The sequence below is a fragment of the Chiloscyllium punctatum genome, chromosome 6 (assembly GCF_047496795.1).
Source record: "Chiloscyllium punctatum isolate Juve2018m chromosome 6, sChiPun1.3, whole genome shotgun sequence".
Lineage (NCBI taxonomy): Eukaryota > Metazoa > Chordata > Chondrichthyes > Orectolobiformes > Hemiscylliidae > Chiloscyllium > Chiloscyllium punctatum.
Window position 1 is genome coordinate 13,825,185 of NC_092744.1, and position 22,124 is coordinate 13,847,308.

A 22,124-nucleotide genomic window follows, 5' to 3' on the forward strand; every position below is an offset into this window, starting at 1 on the left:
ATCAAATTTGCAGATGACAAAATAGGTTGGAGAACAAGTGGTGAAATCTGACTGCATGTGACATTTAAGTGCTGGTCATTGTATATTGCAAAATTCAAAAAGTCAATCATTCAAGAGCTTAAAACACAAATGTAAACTACTAAAGCCATTTTAATTAACACAGACAGGTGTGCAATTGAATAGCATGCCATTCAAATTACAAAGTGATTAGCTCTCACAAGAAAGGGGCTTCACTGGCTAGGTCAGCACTTGCCCCCCCAAAAAAAAGAGAGGGCGGTTGTGGCAAGTTGCCACTTCAGCCACAACCTGCGTGCCTGCAATCCCCACAGTGTAGTTAAAGTTGAGGAAATTCATAACTGAGATTTGTAAAACACTGAAGGAGCCTTGGCAAGTTGCTGCACTGTACCTTAAAAGATAGCACACACTGCTAACACAAACTGTGATGGAGTCAGAATATTCAACATGGTGGATGCAATGTTAAATTGAGCAGGCAGCTTTCTCCCAGAAAACCAATAGGTTTGCTAAAGTGTTAGATGGGCAATCAAAGCATCTAGGAGCAAATAAATCAGCAGTTCAAGTTCAATTGAAAAATGTTGTTATTTCCAGCCTCAATGCAGTAGGAGAGAAGCAAAAGAAGAAAAATCTGTCAGTGGTTGTAATGAAAACATTTTAAAATCTAACAATTTAACTCAAGACAGATGGTTTGTAAAAAAAAAAACAGAAACCTGAAGTGAAATTTTTGAAACTGTTCAAGGAGGCAAAAGTGCATATCTAGGGATAAGATGTTAAAAACTGACAAGTCTGGAGTAAAATGGTGACAAAGCACATGGCAAGTTTATGTAATAAGGACTTTACTGTTTTACATTTATCTGGAATATCCTTTGAATTTACTACCACCCATTTAAAAGGACATCTAAAGTGGCCTCTGAAATCAGAATACCTTTCAAAAAACAAAATCAAAACAGTATCAACGAAGTACAAACTGAACTGCAGCGGAGTTGTTAATCTAAAACCAAGGCAACACCAGAACCAATTTTGACCAACATTTTGTACTTTTCTCCCCCAGAGGAAAAAGGAGAAACATGCACCAAGATTCTTTTGGTAATCTCCATAGATGGATTGACAGATAGGAGCAAGACAAGGTATCACCTGGCTGAACTGCATCATCATGGGAGATGGGACAAGAAAATGTTCCTGGAGAAATTGTGCTTTTGTCCACTAAAGCGGTTTTGCTTGTTTAGGCTAACTACATCAATACAATTATTTATTGCACATAGATAATGCAAACTAGCCAGTTTGTGTATACAACCGTTGACTTTTTTTTAAAACCCAAGTAGAAAAATTGCTGGAATAGATTTTTAAAATTTTAGAATTTAGCAAGTTATTATTTCATTTTTGCTAAATAACTATGCTATTACAATTATTTCAAGTTTTAACGGATAGGGTTAAAAAAAGCCTGAAGCCTCTGCTTTAAATCTACAAACTGTCAGGTTTACATGCATCCAATAGCTGCAGATTTAGATAGTTCTTCCGTGGGCTGTGCAAAGTTTGTCTGGAATTTCATGAAGCCGATTCCATAAAGAAAGGAAAGTAGATAAACCCAGTGTTTTAAAGTAGTAAAGCTCTGTTTATAACTAAAAATAGTAGAATAGCAGACTTGCAAGATCAGTTTTTCTCCACATCCCTCGTCACTGGTTTAAAAGTTTAAAGATGGTGAAATTAAAGCCAGAGCCCAATTTCTTCAAAATTTAACAAAAAAAAACCAGAAGAAATTAGAACACATTCATTATTTGAGAAGACGCACATATTGCGAGTAGGATCTGAATTACTTACTTTTGCCAGCTCTGCCAATAGAAACATTGTACGTTGCTTCTCCAGTTTGGCTCTTAGTCCTCAAGTCCATTGTGAAATCACCATCAGTAAACAGCTGATCTCTGATAACAGAGCACTTCTTTCCACCCAGGACTAAACCATGGGTGAGCAAGTTATTGCGTTCCTTTCCAACTAGCACATCTATTTCTGTAGGCTATCAAAAAAAAAAATTTGAAAAGAAGTTTTTAAAGAGTGGAGTCTACTGTTGTACATTTGCATCAACTGTTACTTGATTCAAACCAATCTTGGCAAACAGGCTGTTTATAATAGCAGTAATTAAAGTGGCTTAGTATTAGTTCTAATCAAGACCAAAGTAAAAGCTTCCCAGTTATTCAAGGCAATACTTCACATGAATGTAACCAGTAAATGTTTTAATTTTAAAAAGTCTTCTATTCTAGAACAGATTTATTCTGAACCAAAATAAATCAATCCACAATTTTAAGTTGGATGGGCTAGAGTTAGAGCTGATAAGAAAGCAAATTTGCACCAAAAAGGCTTACAACGTTGTAATACTTAAACATGAAAATTTGTTGAATTAGCCAGACCTAAAATAAGAGAACTCAAAACACATGCAAGGTTCTGAGAACAGCATGGGCCAAATATATAAACAGATGTGAAATGTGTAAAATCCCATTACACAGGAATGGTTAGGTTCATGAATGGAATGCCAGACTTGTGGCAGATTCAATTGGGCCTTTCAAAAGAATTGTGGTTAAGAGAAACCTTCACAGGACTGGAGGGAGAGGGGGAGTGAAGAGTCAAAAAGTAGTACTCCTATACAAAGAGACAATCCTTAGATTTCTGCTATCATTGAATTGTTATTCTTTGTGGAACTCCATCTGCATGCTGAACCAAGACAGGTAGAAAGTCGGAGGGATGCAGCCAGAGAGAAAGAATAACCACAAATTTCTCATTGATCAGCAGCTCATCAGCAAACTACTGCATTAAAAAAAACTTTCCTAACTGGTTTGCAATTGTACGTTAGTTTTATCAACTACATGTAATAACAAACACTGTTACACAGCATATTCATCAGCCCATGTTATCCAGGCCAGTTCAAAAAGCAATTCAGCTAAGGTGGGTATTAGCAGGCCATGGAGAGGTTGATAGAGCGATCTGCCTGTTTCTCTTCCATGCTTAAATGTGCACACAGGTATCCTTGAAGGGAAAGCATGTAGTATCTGCCAATATGCATCAAGCCAGCATCATCTCTCCCCAAAACTAAAATCAAAAAAGTTTAAGTTGCCTTCAAGGAGTTTTGTTACCATGTAGCTATTTAGAATGATGACCAGACAGCTAGCTTGCAATGTGGTAATGATACAGTGTTCAATTCCCACACCAGCTAAGGTTCGATGAAGGACACAGCTTCCTGCTCACCCGAGGCATGGCGATTCCCAGGTCAAACTACCTGTCAACTGTGTCCAAAGACAAAACAGCCTGAAAGTCCTCTATGGCAGCTTTACTTTTTGTCCACATAACTGCAGTGTTTGCAGTTTTCTAGTCTTCTGGCACTTTCCCCAGAGTCCAAAGAGCACATGCTATTAGGGTCAGTACCCTTACAATTTCCATTCAACCTTCAAAATCCTTGGATACATTTTATTCGCTCTGGTGCCTTGCCAAAGTATCAATCTACCAGTTCAGATTTGTAACTTTTTGGTGCCTGTTTCCTCATTTGTCACAATAGCCTGGATAGCAACTCCCTCTTGATAAAGACGACAGACAAAATCATGAATAGCAAATTTGCCTACCCATACCAAAAACAAAGATTGCATTTCCATTATTTTTAACCTACTTTTAAGTGAGCTCAGTACTTGCAAATTCAATTGACTTTCAGTACTGGAACCTTTGCAGACATGGAGCAATAACTGTATAATTAACACATCAGCCAAGGGCCCAGTCTCTAGGTAAGTTCCCTTTTTGGTCCTTAAATTGGCCCTAGAACAAGGGATGAACCAGGAAATTACAGACCAGCAAGTCTCATGTCAGTGTTAAGGAAACGATTGGAGAAAATTCTGAAGGAGCAAACTAACAGCCACTTGGAAAGGCATTAGTTAATGATAGCCAGCATGGATTTGTCAGAGATAATGCCTAACAAGTTCATTAGAATGTTTTGAAAATGTGTCAAGCATGTGGATGAGGGAAGTTCAGTTGACATTGTTTATATGGATTTTAGCAAAGCTTTTGACAAGGTCCCATACTGGAGACTAATTGAGATTAAAGGACATGAAATAGATGGAAACTTGACGAGATAGATAAGCAACTGGCTTCGTAATAGGACGAAGTGTACTGGCAGAAGGGTGTTGGTGTCACTGGAGGCCCATGGTGTACCACAAAGATCAGTACTCACACTGTTTGGTTATTTTAATATATAATATATATAAAATATATAGAATATATAGATGAAAATGTTTGTTTGGAGGAGGGGGAAAAAAAAAAACAGGTGTTAAAAATTTGCAAGTCAACAGCAACATTGGTAGAGTGGTTAATAGCCAAGGTGGTTGTAGGCTACACAGTAAGATTAGATGGATTGGTCAGATGGGCAGATAGTATTTAACCCCAATAAGTGCAAGGTGATGCACTGAAGAAACAGGATGAAGGAATATTAAGTGATTGGCAGGACAGTGGGTAACTTCGAGGAACAGAGGCAATTATTCACTGTTCCCTGCAGCTGGCAGAGAAGTGAACAGGGTAGTTTAAGACAGCATATGCGACATTTGCTGTCAGAGTCAGATGTACAGCATGGATGCTTCAGTCCATGCCGTCCAGATATCCTAACATAACCTAGACTCATTTGCCAGCACTCATCAGTTACGACATAATTAAGAACAAGGGTAGTAATGTTGGAATTGTACAGAACATTGGTTTAGGCCACAGATGGAGTACTCTATGCAGTTCTGGTCACCTCACTATAGGAAGGTGATAACTGCTCAAGAGGAAGTAGAGGACAGTCACCAGGATGTTGCATGAGATGGAGAGATTTAGGTGTAAGGACAAGTCTGGATGTGCGCATGCATATGCACTTGCAGGTGTCTGGACATGATTGTGGTGTTAAAATTGAGGGGTATGGACAGGGTGAGTAGACAGCAGTTGCTCCCCTTGGTTGAGTGGTCAAAATCACAGGAACGCATAGTTTTAGGGAAAGGGGCAGGAGATTTGGGAAAATACACTCAGCAGGTGAGGAGAATCTGGAATGCATTGCCTGGGAAGGTAGGGAGGCTGGAATCCTTAACATTTAAAGTATTGGAGTAGTTGATTCATCATAACATTCAAAAATATGGGACAAGCACAGGAAGATGGGGAGAGCACACCTTTAGTGGTAATTATGTTGGTGCAGACTCGATAGGCCAATGAATCTATAATCTTTCACCACCTCTACTATTCATACATCAGTGGACTTTGGAACACATTGGCTGCCAGTCCTACCATGATTCATCTTTGCTGCTCTTAGTTCTCACTTCCTCTCAGCATTCAGTATTCCTCTTGGGACAGATGTTGGGTAGAAAACAAAATTTGAGGCCCAAGTATCTGTCATGGAGCACGGTGGCTCAGTGGTTAGCATTGCTGCTTCACAGCACCAGGGACCTGGGTTTGATTCCAGCCTCAGACTACTGTGTGTGGAGTCTGCACATTCTCCCCATGTCTGCATGGATTTCCTCCCACAGTCCAGAGATGTTCAGGTTAGGTGAATTGGCCATGCTAAATTGCCCATGGAGTTAGGTGCATTAGTCAGGGGTAAGTGTGGGGAAATGGGTCTGGGTGGCTTACTCTTCAGAGGTAAGGTGTGGACTAGTTGGGACGAAGGGCCTATTGTTTCCACACTAAATCTAATCATTTTGATAGTAAAAATTAGGGGAACTTGGAATTTGTTGGTCCTTTCTAATGGGAAATTATTTCTTGACTATACCTGAACTATTTCATTGTTGACAGTAGTCCATTATTCAGTTAGTTTTACTTGCCACTCGTTGCAGTCAATTCCAACCAGCTCTTTTCTTGCCCAACTGAAGTTCACTCTCCAATCAATTTTTCTCTGTCATCCTGACCCTTATAATGAACTAATCAGTACGTCCTAAAACATTCCTGTGATGATACTTGATCTACCTAGATCGCAAGACCCAGATCCAACAGTGTACCCTTTGTTGTACTGGGCACATATGGTTGTAAGAAGCTTTGCTACATACAATCCAGGAACACTGAAGCACAAGTATCAATTTGTGTTAATAATAATGTTCACCATTGTAACTACTCAATGGTTCAACTGAGTTCCCTGCATCCCTGCAGACATGTTCCTCTGCAATATTCTCACTAGCAGCGGAGAATCTATAGATCATGTAGTAATATAATCATAGCCTTTGTTTAACTCTAGCCAAATTTTGTTCACGGACCCTCAAACACAATGCAACTGTCTCCTTAACCAATACTTCTAACCCTCCCTCTCTTCCCCAAAAGGGCCTTGTAACTCAGTATTCTAAGTATTGCCCTGCCTGGAGCTAGGTCTCTTATAACCAGACAATTCCACAAGGAAACCTGTTCCTCAATTTACTACATCTGTGCATTTATATATTGCACCAACTAACTTCATTTGCTTTGAAAGTGCCAGTTCATGTATGTGGTATACACAGTCTTGGTATTATTCTCATCTGCTGTTCTTAGTTCCTATACCCTTGCCAAGTTAGTTGAAAACCCTCCAATAGCACCAGCAAACCCCTCACAAGGAATTCCATCTCATGGTTGGCATGGACAGGTTGGATCGAAGGGTCTGTTTCCATGCCATACATCTCTATGACTCTGTCATATCCTACTTCTGCATTCACTTCCACACAACTGGGAAAATCCACAGATTACTAAACGGAGGTCTTATTTGCTACCTTTCTACTAGTTCCAAATTCTGATGAATCAAGACATCTCCCTACATACTCAAGTCATAGTGAGACTCAACCTCTAGCTATTCACCCTCCCAAAGAAGAGAATGCCCAGCAGATGCTTGGGGACATCCTTGATCCCAGTACCAGGAAAGTTACATAATTGAAGAACTGCATTGATGATCACAATTATTGTCTGTTCCCCAAATGCTTCCCCTACCATTCCTTCCTCATTCCTATACAGCTGAGCCACAGTACACAGTGTGACAGATTCCACTCCTCAGGAACTAGTGCCCTTATCAGCTTCCAAACTGAAAAGCCAATTTCAGACAGTGGGAAGCCAAGGGACTCCTTCACAATCTGCCGTCTTTTTCAGTGCCAAGAAAAACTCAAGATGATGAAATGTCATTTGATAATGAGCAAAGCACCTTACTTCATGCAGAGCGCACATGGAACGGAAAACTTTAAAAGCATCTCCTCAGATAACTCAACTATTTTAAAAAGTGCACTCTACATTAATTCCTGTCACATCTCACAGGAGTGGCTCACTGGAAATCAAACCATATTTACCAAAATGTTCACAGAAGTTATTGATTTAATTAGTACACATTTCCCAATTTACTTATCATATAGATCCAAGGTCAGGCCTGTGTCACAGGATCCCTATGTGAGCCAAGAGGCCAGGTTCAAGGCCCACCTACTCCAGGAGGTACGTAACATGAATACATTGGCTGCATTTTTTTAAACACGTATACAATCCTCTGAAATCCTTGGGTCCAGTTGTTTTTTTGATTTCTGAATAAGTGACATTTTCACAGTGAAATAGTCTAACCAAAACAGCAGACCCTGTGTGACCAGCACAAGCACAGACAATGGACACTTGCTAGTGCTGGGCCACGTCACCATGTAACATCTGAGCAGTGTGGGTTAAGCAGGTGTGGAGTTGGGTCACCTGTTCACACCAAATCATCCTTGTTATACAGAAAACAAATCTTATGAAAAAACTCTGGATTTGAACTTTGATTTCAGATAAAGAATATAGTGTACTTTTACTCCAAATAAAAAATCCACATCCAGACCATGTTTTTTAAATGCCCAAGAAGTAAACAGGAAACCACATACACAAATTTTTAAAAACCATCAGTATACAAATCTACAAATTTGAACTCTAATCCCCTACAACACAATAGTGGTGACAGCTGGTTCCTGTTCAGGGGTTAGGGAGGAGGACTCTTCAACCAGTCAGAATGCTGCTTTTCAAGCCATCTTTCTCTAATGCTTCCACTGGTTTGTAACATGCATGGTATGGTTGGTTCACCTACATGACAATAAGTTAAAACCTTTTAAAAGGCACTGTTTATACCAACTGAAGGAGAGAAATATTTCTTCAGACTGATAAGTGCTTTTACTTCAAAGAATATGGCATTCCCAAGTTAGTAGTGGCCTAAAGACTTAGCTTACTCAAAGCCCAAAGCTATTCAGCTACCTAAGAACCACAGTTGATACCAATGAGTGATCACTAACCCACAGCCCAATTACTTGTTCCAAGCTCTATCGGCACACAACACCTCAGCTCCAGTTTGTCTGCAACCACACTAACCACGGCTTAAAAACAAGCAAATTTGTAAAAGCCTCATGCGCAGACTGAATTGACTTGGCTGTAGTTGCTGTGTTTAGGCTTACATACAGTGAGCAAGTAACGTTTGCAATCCACTAGCATATTCCTGTATCGGAGAGACTGGAAGATGGTCAACTGTCAATCTTTCTTCCCTCCGTATCCCCCAACACAACTGATCCAGCTCCAAACTAAGAGTCATGTTTAAGCAGACAATTTTATTTAACTAGCACCATTATGACCACGAGTGCGCCAGCTGACCAAGAGGTCCATGTAAACAATCTAACATTGAGAAGTACAGGTAGTTCTATGTGATGGTTGCATTTCTGTGTGACCCCACAGAGAAAAAAAAATCACACAAACAGCATTTAAAATGTTGATGTAATCACATTAAAAGCGCAAGCTTTTTAAACATGCGTGGCTGTAACAGTGTGGAAAAAGTAAGGACTGCAGATCAGCTGAGCATGGTACTGGAAAAACAGAACAGCTTGGGCAGCATCAATGAGGGCTTATGCCCAAAAACACAGATTCTCCTGCTCCTTGACCTACTGTGCTTTTCCAACACCACACATTCAACAAGTCAATTGTTAGTGATTTCACATTAACAAAACACAACAGATTCACTTATAATAGAAATACAAGGCAGGGGTGATAGGCACATTTTTATTTCAACTTTACATAATAATTCAACTTTGCCTTTAATAAAACTAGCAGAGAGCCTCCTCGCTCACACCCTCTACTGACATTGCAGAGATCACAATACAGTAAATTTGTTATTTCAGGTTTATGATATTTGCCAATTCAGAGTACCAGCTAAAACAAAGTTTGCTGTACCTCAATTATTGCCTGTTCATACTTGGGAAATAAGAGTAAGCCACTTAGCCCCCTCAGAGCCTGCTCTGCCAACAAGATCACAGTTGACTTGATTTTACCCCAACTACATTCTGCATATCCCAAAAATTCTTCATCTGCTTGGAAAAACATCTACCTACCTCTGCCTTAAAATTTTTGAAGATTCAGCACCTATTACCTTTTATTCTTTGCCAAAAGTGGACAATTTGCCACTTTGTACTCTATTGGTCAGGCCTTTACTGCCTCATCACTTAACCCATCCCATAGTCTACACCTTCTGTTTTCTTCACAGCTCACTTCTTTGTGCAATTGTCATCCCATTTCTGTATCAGTCGAAACAAAACACTCGACATTCCGAGCCCGCGAGAGAGCTCGCCCACATACACAAAGACATGAGTTATCTGTCTTCTCTCAAAGAGCAGAGTCTTAAGGAATTACAGTCACTTACAAGGAGCTGCATCCAAATAAAGGCAACATCTACAATGATTGGGTGACCATTGCAGTCAGCAAGTATCAACAGTAAAGATCAACCAACTGACCATATACAATAGATATTCTTCACCTCATTAAACCATTACCCTTGTAGTAAACAGATGCTGCAGGCAAGTTCTTATCTGGTCAGTCATCTTAGCTGAGCCTTTGTCAAGCAACCCTAAAATACTTAACTCTTTCCCTACCTACTCATACCATCAAAATGGAACCGTTGGTTCTGGCAGAGAGGAGTTCAGACGAGTGAGACTCCGGGAATTCTTTCAAGGTGCCGGCAGTGATCCCACTGATGAACTGGAACAGTCATCACAGGGATCTGTAGAGGAACGACCAAAGGGGTCAACATGGACCCCACCGGAGGGCCACTGCCCTGGGCTTGACATGTATGCTCAAACAGTCAGGAAATATATAAATGCTAGATTCATCAGCTGTACCCACAAGGTAGAGCAAAACATCACCCATTCACAACGCAATGCCATCCAGGCTCTCAAAACCAATCACAACATTATCTGCTGGTTTGATGACAAAGGAGGAGCCACTGTCATTCAGACTAGAACAGATTACTGCAAGGAAGTGTACAGACAACTGAACAACCAGGAATACTACAGCCAACTACCAGCTGATCTGACCACAGAACACACCTGAGAATTAAACACACCGGATCCAAAGTTCTGATCAGTCCTTCAGGAGTTCCCTACGTGCCCTCATCCCATGTACTTCTCGTGTAGGCAACTTCTGCCTTCTAAAAAGGAGGTACACAAAGCCAACACACCGGGATGTCCCATCGTGTCAGGCAAAGGGACCCTATGTGAGAATCTCTCCAGCTATGTGGAAGGCATCTTTAAACCTATTGTACAGGGGATCTCTAGCTTCTGTCGTGACATTACGGATTTCTTACAGAAACTCAGCACCCACAGACCAGTTGAACCGGGAACATTCCTCGTCACAATGGATGTTTCCACACTCCACACCAGCATCCCCAACAATGATGGCATCGCGGCAACAGCCTCCGTACTCAACACCAACTGCCAGTCTCCAAAACACCATCCTACAACTCAGCTTTATCCTCTATCGCAACGTCTTTACCTTTGACAATCAGTTCTTCATCCAGACACATGGAACAGCCATGGGGACCAAACTTGCACCCCAACATGCCAACATTTTTATGCAAAGGTTCGAACAAGACTTCTTCTACACAGGATCTCCAACAACATTGTACACCAGGTACATTGATGACATTTTCTTCCTCTGGACCCATGGCGAGGAGTCACTGATAAAACTACAGTGTGACATCAACAAAGTTTCATCCGCACTATCAAACTCACCATGGACTACACTCGACTATCTATGTGTCTCATTCTTGGACACATGTGCCTCCCATCAAGGATGGACACCTCGGCACCACACTCTACTGCAAACCCACAGACAACCTCAAATGCTACACTTCTCCAGCTTCCACCCAAAAAAATTAAAAACAGCCATTCCCTATGGACAAGCCCTATGCATACACCGGATCTGTTCAGATGAGGAGGAACTTGACGGACACCTGGAAGTATTCAAGGATGCCCTCACAAGAACGGGGTATGATGCTCAACTCATCGACCGCCAGTTCCGCATGCATTCATGTAGAACTCTGAGCTCACTTTAAGATTAGAATCAATCTAAACATCATGGCATAGAGAACACAGGGGGCCAACACCTTCAACATATTGTCTAGCTATCACCATTGTTAACAACTAACCCGAGAATGCAACTTTAATATATAAAAATAGTTGTGTGATTTACACATGAAAGTAGTGAAACTATCACTTTATTCTAACAGATGAAAGACTTCAGACAATTTTTCAATGTATAATTTCAGTTACACTAAATTTTTGCTATAAATTCTGTTACGATCAAGCCCTCCACTATCACCTGATGAAGGAGCGTCACTCCGAAAGGGAGTGTGCTTCCAATATAACCTGGTGTTGAGAGATTTTTAAAAACTTTGTACTCATACCTAATACATTTTCTCACTAAGTTAGCAAATTTAGCTACCATACCCTTCATAAAACAGAAGTAGCAAGCAGCCATTAGCCCTCATCGTGAATGGCAGAAAAAGGGCCAAATGACAACTTAGTACCCTGTTCCCACTTTCTCTCCATACTCATTCCTTTAACCTCAAAGGTATTTCTAATTCCTCAATTCAAATGTTTTGTCTTTAAATACTTTCTATGGCAGAGAAAGCCACAGGCTCACTACTCTCTGGGGTGAAGAAATTGCTCATCTCAGTCTTAACCATACCACCTCCTGTCCTTCAAGAGTGTGATTCCAACTCCAAATTCCCCCAGTGATCATGAACATCCTTCCTACATCTATCCTGTTTAGTCTTGTTAAAATTCTATATATTTCCTTTTGATGCCCTCTCATTTTAAAAAGAATTAGTCCAAGCCACCCTGTCTCTTTGCTAGGATGGTTGGACCTATATACAATCAGTCCAGCAAACCTTTGCTGCACTGGAGGATGTTCTTATTGTATAAAAAGAACAAAACTGTATGCATTCCAAATGGGGTCTCACCAAGGCCAAGTACAATTGTAGCAAGACATCCCTACTTCTGCACTCAAATCTTTTCCAAAACCACCTTCCCAACCTGTTGCACCTGCATGTTTATTAAATAACTTGGGCAGTTACTGAAAGTAAAGTCAGTAGAGTCCCTTGCACTGACCAATGGCACATCACAACATCCTGCTAGCCTTAAGATTTGTTCTTACTTTGCTGTTAGCCAACCAGTTTTTTCATCCATAAGAAAGCTACTTCAAAAACCATTAGCTTTTATTTTTCACAATCATGGTTGACATGGCACAAACATCTCCTGAAATATTAAATATAATCTATCCAGTAGCTTATGTTTGTCAGAGGATGTGGCCATCTGGGAGGTAGGACAAAACGGCTTAAGGAGCTGTACAAAATGGGTTCTGCTTGACTGTCTGTACTGAGTCAGGAAGATACATGTGACTCAGTACAGACAAGAAACCACAGATTGATGTAGATCCAATAAAACACTAAACGTGGAAGCAATGGTATAACCCTAACCACAGGGCAGGACCAATAAATGATTCTGAGAACAGACTTTACAAGAAATAGTTATAGGATATGGCAAGAGTACACAGACCTCAGGAAATCTGATTATTACTATGCGATCATGCTGCATGTCTGACTTACAAACAGTGTACATAAACTCTATGCAAACTAAGTCATCGGATACTTTTGGTGGTCTAGGAGTACTCATACTTCTGGGCTGATCAGAGTCTACCAACCCAAATGTATCAAAAAAAAAGGATTGCTTGTAAGCTATTTTGGCCAGTAAACACTTGTGTGACTGAATCTCAGTAATCCCAAGACCCAGACAGCAGTCCGGATCATCATATCCACAGCACAGGTTGCTTCAAAAGAACTGCAACAAACTAAAACAGGATTGCCCTTTGACAAAACGATGTTGACTTTGCCTGATTAAATTATCCAAGCACCCTACAACATCTAAAATAGCCTAAGATGTGCCAAAGGGAATGTGTTAACTGGTCTACAGCTTCCAGCTTGGCCTCCCTCCTTTTGAATAAAGGCTTTCAAACCCTATTTTCTAAAAAGGAAGGAACAATCCCCAAAATTAATGACACTTTGCAAATTAAAACCTATGCAACTATTTCACTAGTACATTTTAACATCCTAGAATGAAATCAGTCAGGACCTAGAACTGAGTTGGCAAATTCTTAAGTATTAGTCAATACTACTTCCCTGGTAATTTCTAGAAAGTTGCTTCAATTCCTGTTTTACAGCTATTTGAGATGCCCTGCATCTCCTCTAGTGAAGGCTGACGATCTGCTCAAATTTATTTGCCATATCTACCCTCCTTTACTAATTCACTATACATTTTCCATAGGATCAACATTTTAACTTAAAATATCTTAAAAACCTTTTCCTCACTATATATTTTTGTTTAACAACTTAACTCATCTTTTTATTATTTTGTCCAATTATCCGACCAGCCAATTATCCCTGCACAATTATGTCTTTTCTTAGAGTATGACACTTAGTAACCAGAAGTAGCAGAACCATCCTTAGATTTATTAAAATGTATCTATTCTGCACTGTCTGGAATATTCGTTAAAATGTTCATCATGGCACCTCTACCAACCTATCCCTTAGCGTAAGGGTCAGTTCACTTTCATGCCCTCAAAATGTCAGAGCCAGGGACCTGGGTTCAATTCTAGATTAGAGTGACTGTGGAGTTGGCATAAATTCTCCTAGTGAATGCATGAGTTTCATCTGGATGCGCTGGTTTCCTCCCACAATACAAAGGATTAGGTGGATTGGCATCATTAAATTGTCCATCATGTCCAGGTTAGGTGGGTTAGTCATGGGAAATGCAGGGTAATAGGGATGCAGGAAGGGAGGGGTCTGGGTGGGATGCTTAAAAGGGTCAGTGTGGACTTGATGGGCCAAACTGAAGGAGCGGTGCTCTTAAAGAGAGTGTGCGCTTACAATTAAAGCTGTTGGACTGGTGTTGTGTGATTCTTTTTTAAAAAAAAACTTTGTCTCCACACCTGCAGGGAAGCCATGAAAAAAAAACACTACTCATCTTAGACGCTCACTTTCTCCATTAAAATTATATGCACAACATATTAGTCAATGGTCCCCAGGGGTTCTTTCACTACATCAATAATTAACCTCATTTGGTCAAAACCAGGTCTAGTATAGCTTGCACGTTTGGTAGGTACCATAATATACCAAGAAAATTGCACACCCTTTTAGGGTGGCAATCAGACTCTATCCAGGTAAAAACAAGGACTGCAGATGCTGGAAGTCTAGATTAAAGTGGTGCTGGAACAGCACAGCACGTCAGGCAGTATCCAAGGAGCAAGGGAAAACAAAACTACTAAAACAATTCGACATTTTGGGCAAAAGCCCTTCATCAGGGAGAGGCAGGGTGCATGCAGAGCAGAGATAAATGGGGGGGGGGGGGGGGGAGAAAGAGGAAAAGAGGAGAGAAGAGTGGGGAAGAAAGTAGCATAGAGTACAATAGGTGACTGGAGGTGATAGGTCAGAGAGGTGGAGTGGATAGGAGGAAAAAGGAAGGCAGGCAAGTAGGACAGGTCATGAGGGCGGTGCTGAGCTGGAACTGGAGTGAGGCGGGGGGAGGGAGAAGAGAAGAAATGAAATGAGAAAACTGCTGGTGAAATCCACATTGATGCCCTGGGGGTTGAAGTGTGCCAAAGCAGAAGATGAGACGTTCTTCAACCAGGCATCGGGTGGTGAGGGAGCAGCAGTGAAGGCAGCCCAGGACCTGCATGTCCTCAGCAGAGTCGGAGGGGGGAGTTGAAATGTTGGATCACAGGACGGTGGGGTTGATTGGTGCAGGTGTCCCAGAGATGTTCCCTAAAAGCACACTGCTAGGAGGCTTCCAGTCTTCCCAATGTACAGGGATCGCATCGGGAGCAACGTAAATAAATTATATTGGTGGATGTGCAGGAGGGAAATTGTATTGGTGCCACCTCGTGCTCCCGTGAGGAGGTTGAGTAATCCATCAACACATTCCACCCTGACCTTAAATTCACCTGGACCTCTCCATTAACAACCACCAACTTGACACCGAGAGGTTTTACAAATCCACCGACTCCCACAGCTACCTGGATGATACCTCGTCCCATCCTACCTCCTGCAAAAAATGCCATGCCGTATTCTTAATTCCTCCACCTTATCTGCTCCCAGGAGGACCAGTTCCACCACAGAACACACTAGATGGCCTCCTTCTTTAGAGGCCACAATTTCCCTTCCCACGTGGTTAAAGATGCCCCCCAATGCATCTCATCCACATCCAGCCCCTCCACCCTCAAACCATACCCCTCCAACCGTAACAAGAACAGAATTCCCCCAGTGCTCACCTTCCACCCTACCAACCTGCACATAAACCACATCATCTAATGACATTTCCACCACCTGCAGGGATATATTTCCCTCCCCACCCCTTTCCACCTTCTGCAAAGGCCATTCGCTTCGTGACTACCTGGTCAGGTCCACATCCCCCTACAAACCACCCTCCCTTCCTGGCACCCTCCCATGCAACTGCAGAAATTGCAAAACCTGAGGCCACAACTTCTCCCTCACCTCTATCCAAGGCCCCCAAAAGGAGCCGTCCACATCCAAAGTTTCACCTACACGCCCACCAATATAATTTATTGTATCTGTTGCTCCCAATGGGGTCTCCTCTACATTGGGGAGACTGGACACCTCCTAGCAGAGTGCTTTAGGGAACATCTCTGGGAGACCCACACCAATCAATCCCATTGCTGTGTACCAACATTTCAATTCCCCCCTCCCACTGTGTCAAGGACATGCAGGTCCTGGGCCTCCTCCACCGGCACTCCCTCACCACCTGGAGGAAGAACGTCTCATCTTCTGCCTCGAAACACTTCAACCCCATAGCATCAATGTGGATTTCACCAGTTTCCTCATTTCCCCTTCGCCCACCTCACTCCAGCTCAGCACTGCCCTCATGACCTGTCCTACCTACCTACCTACTTTTCCACCTTACCCTCCTCTTTGACCTATCACTTCCATCCCCATTCACCTATTGTACTATGCTACTTTCTCCCCACCCCCACCACACTTATTTCTCCACTGCAGGCACCCTGCCTCTATTCCTGATGAAGGGCTTTTGCCTGCTCCTTGGATGTTGCCTGACTTGCTGCACTTTTCCAGCACCTCTCTAATCTAGACACCAGATTCTATCCTTTGAGCTCTTCCTCCCAAACTGTGCTTCCAGCTGGCTCTCAACATATTGTCAAGCTGACATATCAAACAGCATTCTTTCCACTACATCTTGATCTTTTGACATCAGAAAGCTCAGGTCTTCTTTGCCCATTTACCCACCTACTATACACTTATCTATATTTTAATTTTGCCTTCATTTTGGCCTGAACCTTCTCAGTTCTTACACTGGACTACTTCATCATTTAAGTGATTCCCTTCTCCTGACAACAGTTGCAAACTCATACAGAAGTGCTCTATCGTTGAACTAATTTCTGCTACTACAGGAAGCCTAGTCAATGTAAAAAATAAATCTAGGTGGGGTGAAAGTGCAAAATGTTGTCAAGTTTAAGAAAAAAAAAGGAGAATGATGTATTTTGCAAGGATTGCAGGTAAGAATGGAGTGCATTGTAGATGGTGCAGTATTTTCCTTGGACAAATAAGTGTAGTAACCCAACATAACATTAAGTGAACCAAAGTCTGACTTTCAGAAACAACCAACTTGAAGTCAAAATTCACTATGCTAATGGAGGCTGGAGAAAGCAAGAGTCCTGTTTTAACTGTATATTCGCACTTCTAGTTTTCTGGCAATTCTTTCACACCAGCTGGTGGCTTTTACAATACATATCTGTTTATTAGATTAGATTGTCGACAATGTGGAAACAGGCCCTTCAGTCCAACTAGTCCACACCGACCCTCCGAAGAGTAACCCACCCAGACCCATTCCCCCTAACTAATGCACCTAACTATGGGAAATTTAGCATGGCCCAATTCACCTTACCTGCACATCTTTGGACTGTGGGAGGAAACTCACGCAGACACTGAGAGAACATGCAAACTCCACAGTCACCAGAGGCTAGAATTGAACCCAGGTCCCTGGTGCTGAGGCAGCAGTGCTAACCACTGAGCCACCATGCCACCCCACTAATTATCACAGTACATTCTAAAATCCAACCCCACATTCTCACCATGGAACTTGGACAATATGAAACCACCATCCAAAAGTCAGCGCAATGGTGGAACTCTTTTCAGCCATTCTGCTGTAGCCTTCACCTGCCAGAATAGCTGTTGAGATATTCCAGATAACAGGTAGGAATAGCAAAAAGTTCATTTAATATCTCAGATGAAATGTTTGCAGCCTCTTCACGGAGAACAGTTTACAGCCCAAGTATTCAAAAGCCAATTCCTCTCAGAATAGCACAGATGTATGAAACTTAAAACAACCAACACCTATTTGAGGGAGTGCTTTGAGGACCTTTTAAAAGAAGGGCTCACTTTTTAAAGTATTCTCAATTCCATCCCACAACACCTGGTTATAGGCCAGCTGAGAACTCAAAACACCAATGGAAAATGACAAAAATCAAACAAGTTTAAAAAAGCAGCAGCTTGCAATGGAACCCTACTGAAGTCTGAGGATAGAACTAACTTGCTCCTTGCCTTGATCTTTCAAATCTGGAATGATCACACAATGACTATGCTCAAGAACGGGACAAATCCAACTGCAGAAATTAGAAGGCATCTCCCTGCTCTTCACTGCAGGAGATTCACAAGCGTTATTGTAACCCTAATACATTACAATTGAAGAGCAGGGAGTAATGCAGTAGTTTCATTCTCATGTAATCCAGTGAGAAGAAAATCACAATAGCAGCACCATTTAAACTAGTGGGGCCAGAATCACATAACAAATACACACGTTAATAGTTCAAGCTATGAAAACAGTGCCTCCAATTATTCACTTGCATTATAGCAAATTTGCATTACCAAAACCTGTATTACAGCAGAATGCCTGAGTACAGGTCAATCAAGAAATATGTGCAGAGTTTGGCAACAAATTAAATATCATTAATGCATTTTATGCATTAGACAAGTCTTGCCTCATGATTGAAGTCTTCTGGATAGACTTTCTAAGTATGATGCCATCCAATTCATCAACCTTCATCTGCTCCATACTGATGTCAACTTTGGCAACTCATGACAGACTGTTGGTCAAATAGGGAGTCTAAATAAAATTGGGTCTTTCCTCTTAATCTTGCTATTTCATGCTTTGATGAGAAACAAACTCCCTATTGGAATGCAGTTTATTTATCAAATCAATAGCAAATTAATCTCGAGTGAAGAGACTGACTTCCAATACACTATTCCAGAGAATTACATATATTGACTGAGACATAAGATGGGACATGCATAGCATTAAGACCAAAGTGGTATATCAGCATACTATACATGCCCCATGGTTAGAATCAAAGAATCAAGAATCAGCATGGAAACAGACTTAGACCATCTCATTTCATGCTGGCCAGATATCCTACATTAATCCTATCTTATTTGCCATATTTGACCTTTATCTTGCTAAACCCTTCCTATTCAAATCTAGACGATTTATGTTGCAATTGTACCAGCCTCCACTACTTCCTCCAGCAGCTCATTCCATACATGCACCACTGTCTGCATGAAAATGTTGTCCCCTTCAGTCTCATGTCTTTCCCTGCTTCATCCTAAACCTATGCCCTCTAGTTCTGGACTCCACCTCCCCACCCTAGGGAAGAAACTTGTCTAATTATCCCATCCATGCCTCTCATGATTTCATAATCCTCTTAGGTCACCCCTCAGCAAAAACAGCCCTGCCCTATTCAACCTCTCCCTATAGTTCAGATCTTCCAATCCTGGCAACATCCTTATAAATCTTTTCTGAACCCTTTCAAGTTTCACAACATCATGAGACCAGAACATGAGACCAGAACTGCATGCAATATTCTAAAAGTAGCCTAATCAATGTCCTGTACAGCTGCAACATGACCTCCCAACTCTTATACTCAACATTCTGACCAATAACAAAGCATACCATTCTTCACTGTCCTATCTACCTGCAATTTACTTTCAAGGAGCTATGAACATGCACTCCAAGATCACTGTTCAGCAACACTCCCTAGGACCTTACCATTAAGGTGTATAAGCCCTGCTAAGATTTGCTTTCCCAAAAGGCAGTATCTCACATTTATCTAAATTAAACTTCATCTGCTACCGTACAGCCCATTGGTCCATCCGATCAAGATCCTGTTGTAATCTGAGGTAACCTTCTTCACTCCAATTTTGGTGTCATCTGCAAACTTACTAACTACACCTTCTATGTTGACATCCAAATCATTTATATAAATGACAAAAAGTAGAGGACCCAACATCGATCCTTGTGGCACTCCACTGGTCACAGGCCTCCAGTCTGAAAAACAACCCACCACCACCCTCTGTCTTCTACCTTTGAGCCAGTCTTGTATCCAAATAGCTAGCTCTCCCTTTATTCCATGAGATCTAACCTTGCTAGCAGTCTCCCATGGGCAACCTGGTCAAACACCTTACTGAAGTCCATATAAATCACAGCCACCACTCTGCCCTCAATCTTTTGTTACTTCAAAAAAAATCAAGTTCATGTCAAATGATTTTCCACAGAGCCACATTGATTATTTCTAATCAGTCCCATCCTTTCTAAAAGGACATATACATCTTGTCCCTCAGGATTCCCACCAAACTTGCCTCCCACCAACATCAAGCTCACTGGTTGATAGTTCCCTGGTTTGTCTTTACCACCTCAAAATAGTGGCACATTAGCCAACCTCCCATCTCCTGTCACCTCACCCATGACTATTGATGATACAAATATCTCAACAAGGGCCCAGCATTCACTTCCCACTGTTTAAGGATCTTTGAATTCCTGCAGTTAGTATTGCCACTACAGAGCACTGATGGTGAAAGGAGTGGATGTTTGCAGATGTGGTGCCAATCAAGCTGGCTTCTGCCTTGATGGGGTCAAAGTTAGAGTGCTATCAGTGATGCATCCAGAGGCAGGTTGTATATGAAATCACACTTTACTTGCACTTGTAAATGGGTACACATGGTCAAGCTGTAGGAGGAGAGTTGCCTGTCACCATCTTCCCAGGCTTGGACCTACTCATACAGCTAGTATTTATGTCAAGTCACAAGTCCAGTCGAGTTTCTGGTCAATGGTAATCCCCGGGATATTGATAGTCAGGATTCAGTAACTAATACCATTTAAAATGTAATGGGGCAGGGGTTAAATTACCTCTTAATGGTGATAATCACGGACTTGCATTTATGATATGCATGTTACTTGCGACTTATCAGACCAAGTCTGGATATCACCCAGAACATGTTACATTTGAACATTGACTGCTTTGGTATCTGAGTCACTGCATAATGTTCAGCACCATTCAAAATCATCTGCAAACATCCCCACTGACTTCATAATGAAGGGAAGATCACTGATGAAGCAGCTGAAAGATGGTTGAGCGTAGGTCACTGAGGAACTCCTGCAGAGATGTCAAGCTGAGAGGACTCATCTCCAACAACCATCTATGTGCTAGATATGACTTTAAACTAACAGAGTTTGCCCCAATTCCATTTAGGGTAGAGAGTCAGGTGTACAGCACAGAGGTAGACCCATTGGTCCAACTCACCCACACCTACCAGATATTCTAAGCTAATCTAGCCTTATTTGCCAGCACTTGGTGCACATCCCTCTACACCTTTCCTATTCATTTACCCATCCAGATGTCTTTTAAAGGCTGTAAAAAAGGTGTCAGCCTCCAACACTTCCTCTGGCAGCTCATTCCATACACTCACCACCCCTCCGCATGTTTTGTTTGGGCAAAAGTATATGGGGATCATGGGTTACAGGGAAAAAAAGGTAGAAAATGGAGATGGAGAAACCTATGATCAAATGGTAGATCAAACCCAATGGGCTAAACTCTGCTCCTCTCGCACAATAGTGTCATTTGCACTTCTCAATTATTGGAGACTTTTGCTTCTCTTGTCTTGACTGTACAGGTGCAACCTTCCCAAGTCCCATCATTTCATCCCTCCAACAATGCATTAATCTGCAACATACTAGTTCTCTTACTCACTAGTAATTGGAAGAATACCAACTGAGGCCCAGATTCTTAATCTCTTTTCTATCTAAGATCTGTCTCCAGGTTATCACCCCTTTATGCTGTTTTAGTCAAGGTGCATACAAAAACTTTTTCTACCTGGAGGGAAAACAGATCTGTTCTTGGAGCATGTTTTCCATTATTCATTCAACACATTATAGACACTACTGACTGGGCATTGTGGATGGACAATAAATGCCAGCCAGAAAACAGTTAAGAGCCAATCATGCTGCTGGAGTCAAAGGCCAGGTAGGAGGGCAGGTATGCTTCCTTAAAAGAAAAGGACAATAGTGAACCAGATGGGCTTTTACAAATGGACATGGGTCACCAATAGACAATCTTAATTCTTCACTGAAATCAAATTTCACTATCTGCCAGTGGCATTGGGACATAACCCTTGAATGTTAACCTGGACTTTAGGATTACCAGTGCAGAGACATGACTTTGTTTTATATGCCCAAACCAAGGACACATTAAAGTCTACATCTCAGTTCCAGGAGACATCTCTGCAGGAATTCCTGAGATTTGTGCCCTAGCTCAACTATTTCAATAGCCTCTCCACCCACAGAGTCAGAAGTGCAAACATACAATCAGAACAATGTTCAGCATTATTTCCAACTCTTCAGAAACAAAAATCAGCTGATATTCAAATGCAGCAAGGTGGGAACAATATCAAGGTTGGATATGGTAGGTGGAAAGTTACATTTCCTGGC

General features: G+C 41.6%; 1 protein-coding gene across 2 annotated transcripts in view; it reads right to left on the reverse strand.

Moving 5' to 3' along the window:
- The window catches only part of LOC140478728 (profilin-2-like), a 65,556-nt gene that overhangs the window by 23,346 nt on the left and 20,086 nt on the right, over window positions 1-22,124 (reverse strand). For both annotated transcript variants that reach the window (XM_072572038.1, XM_072572037.1), the window contains exon 2: window positions 1,834-2,026. In XM_072572038.1, coding sequence (XP_072428139.1) covers window positions 1,834-2,026 — 193 coding nt within the window. The remainder of the gene's footprint in view (window positions 1-1,833; window positions 2,027-22,124) is intronic.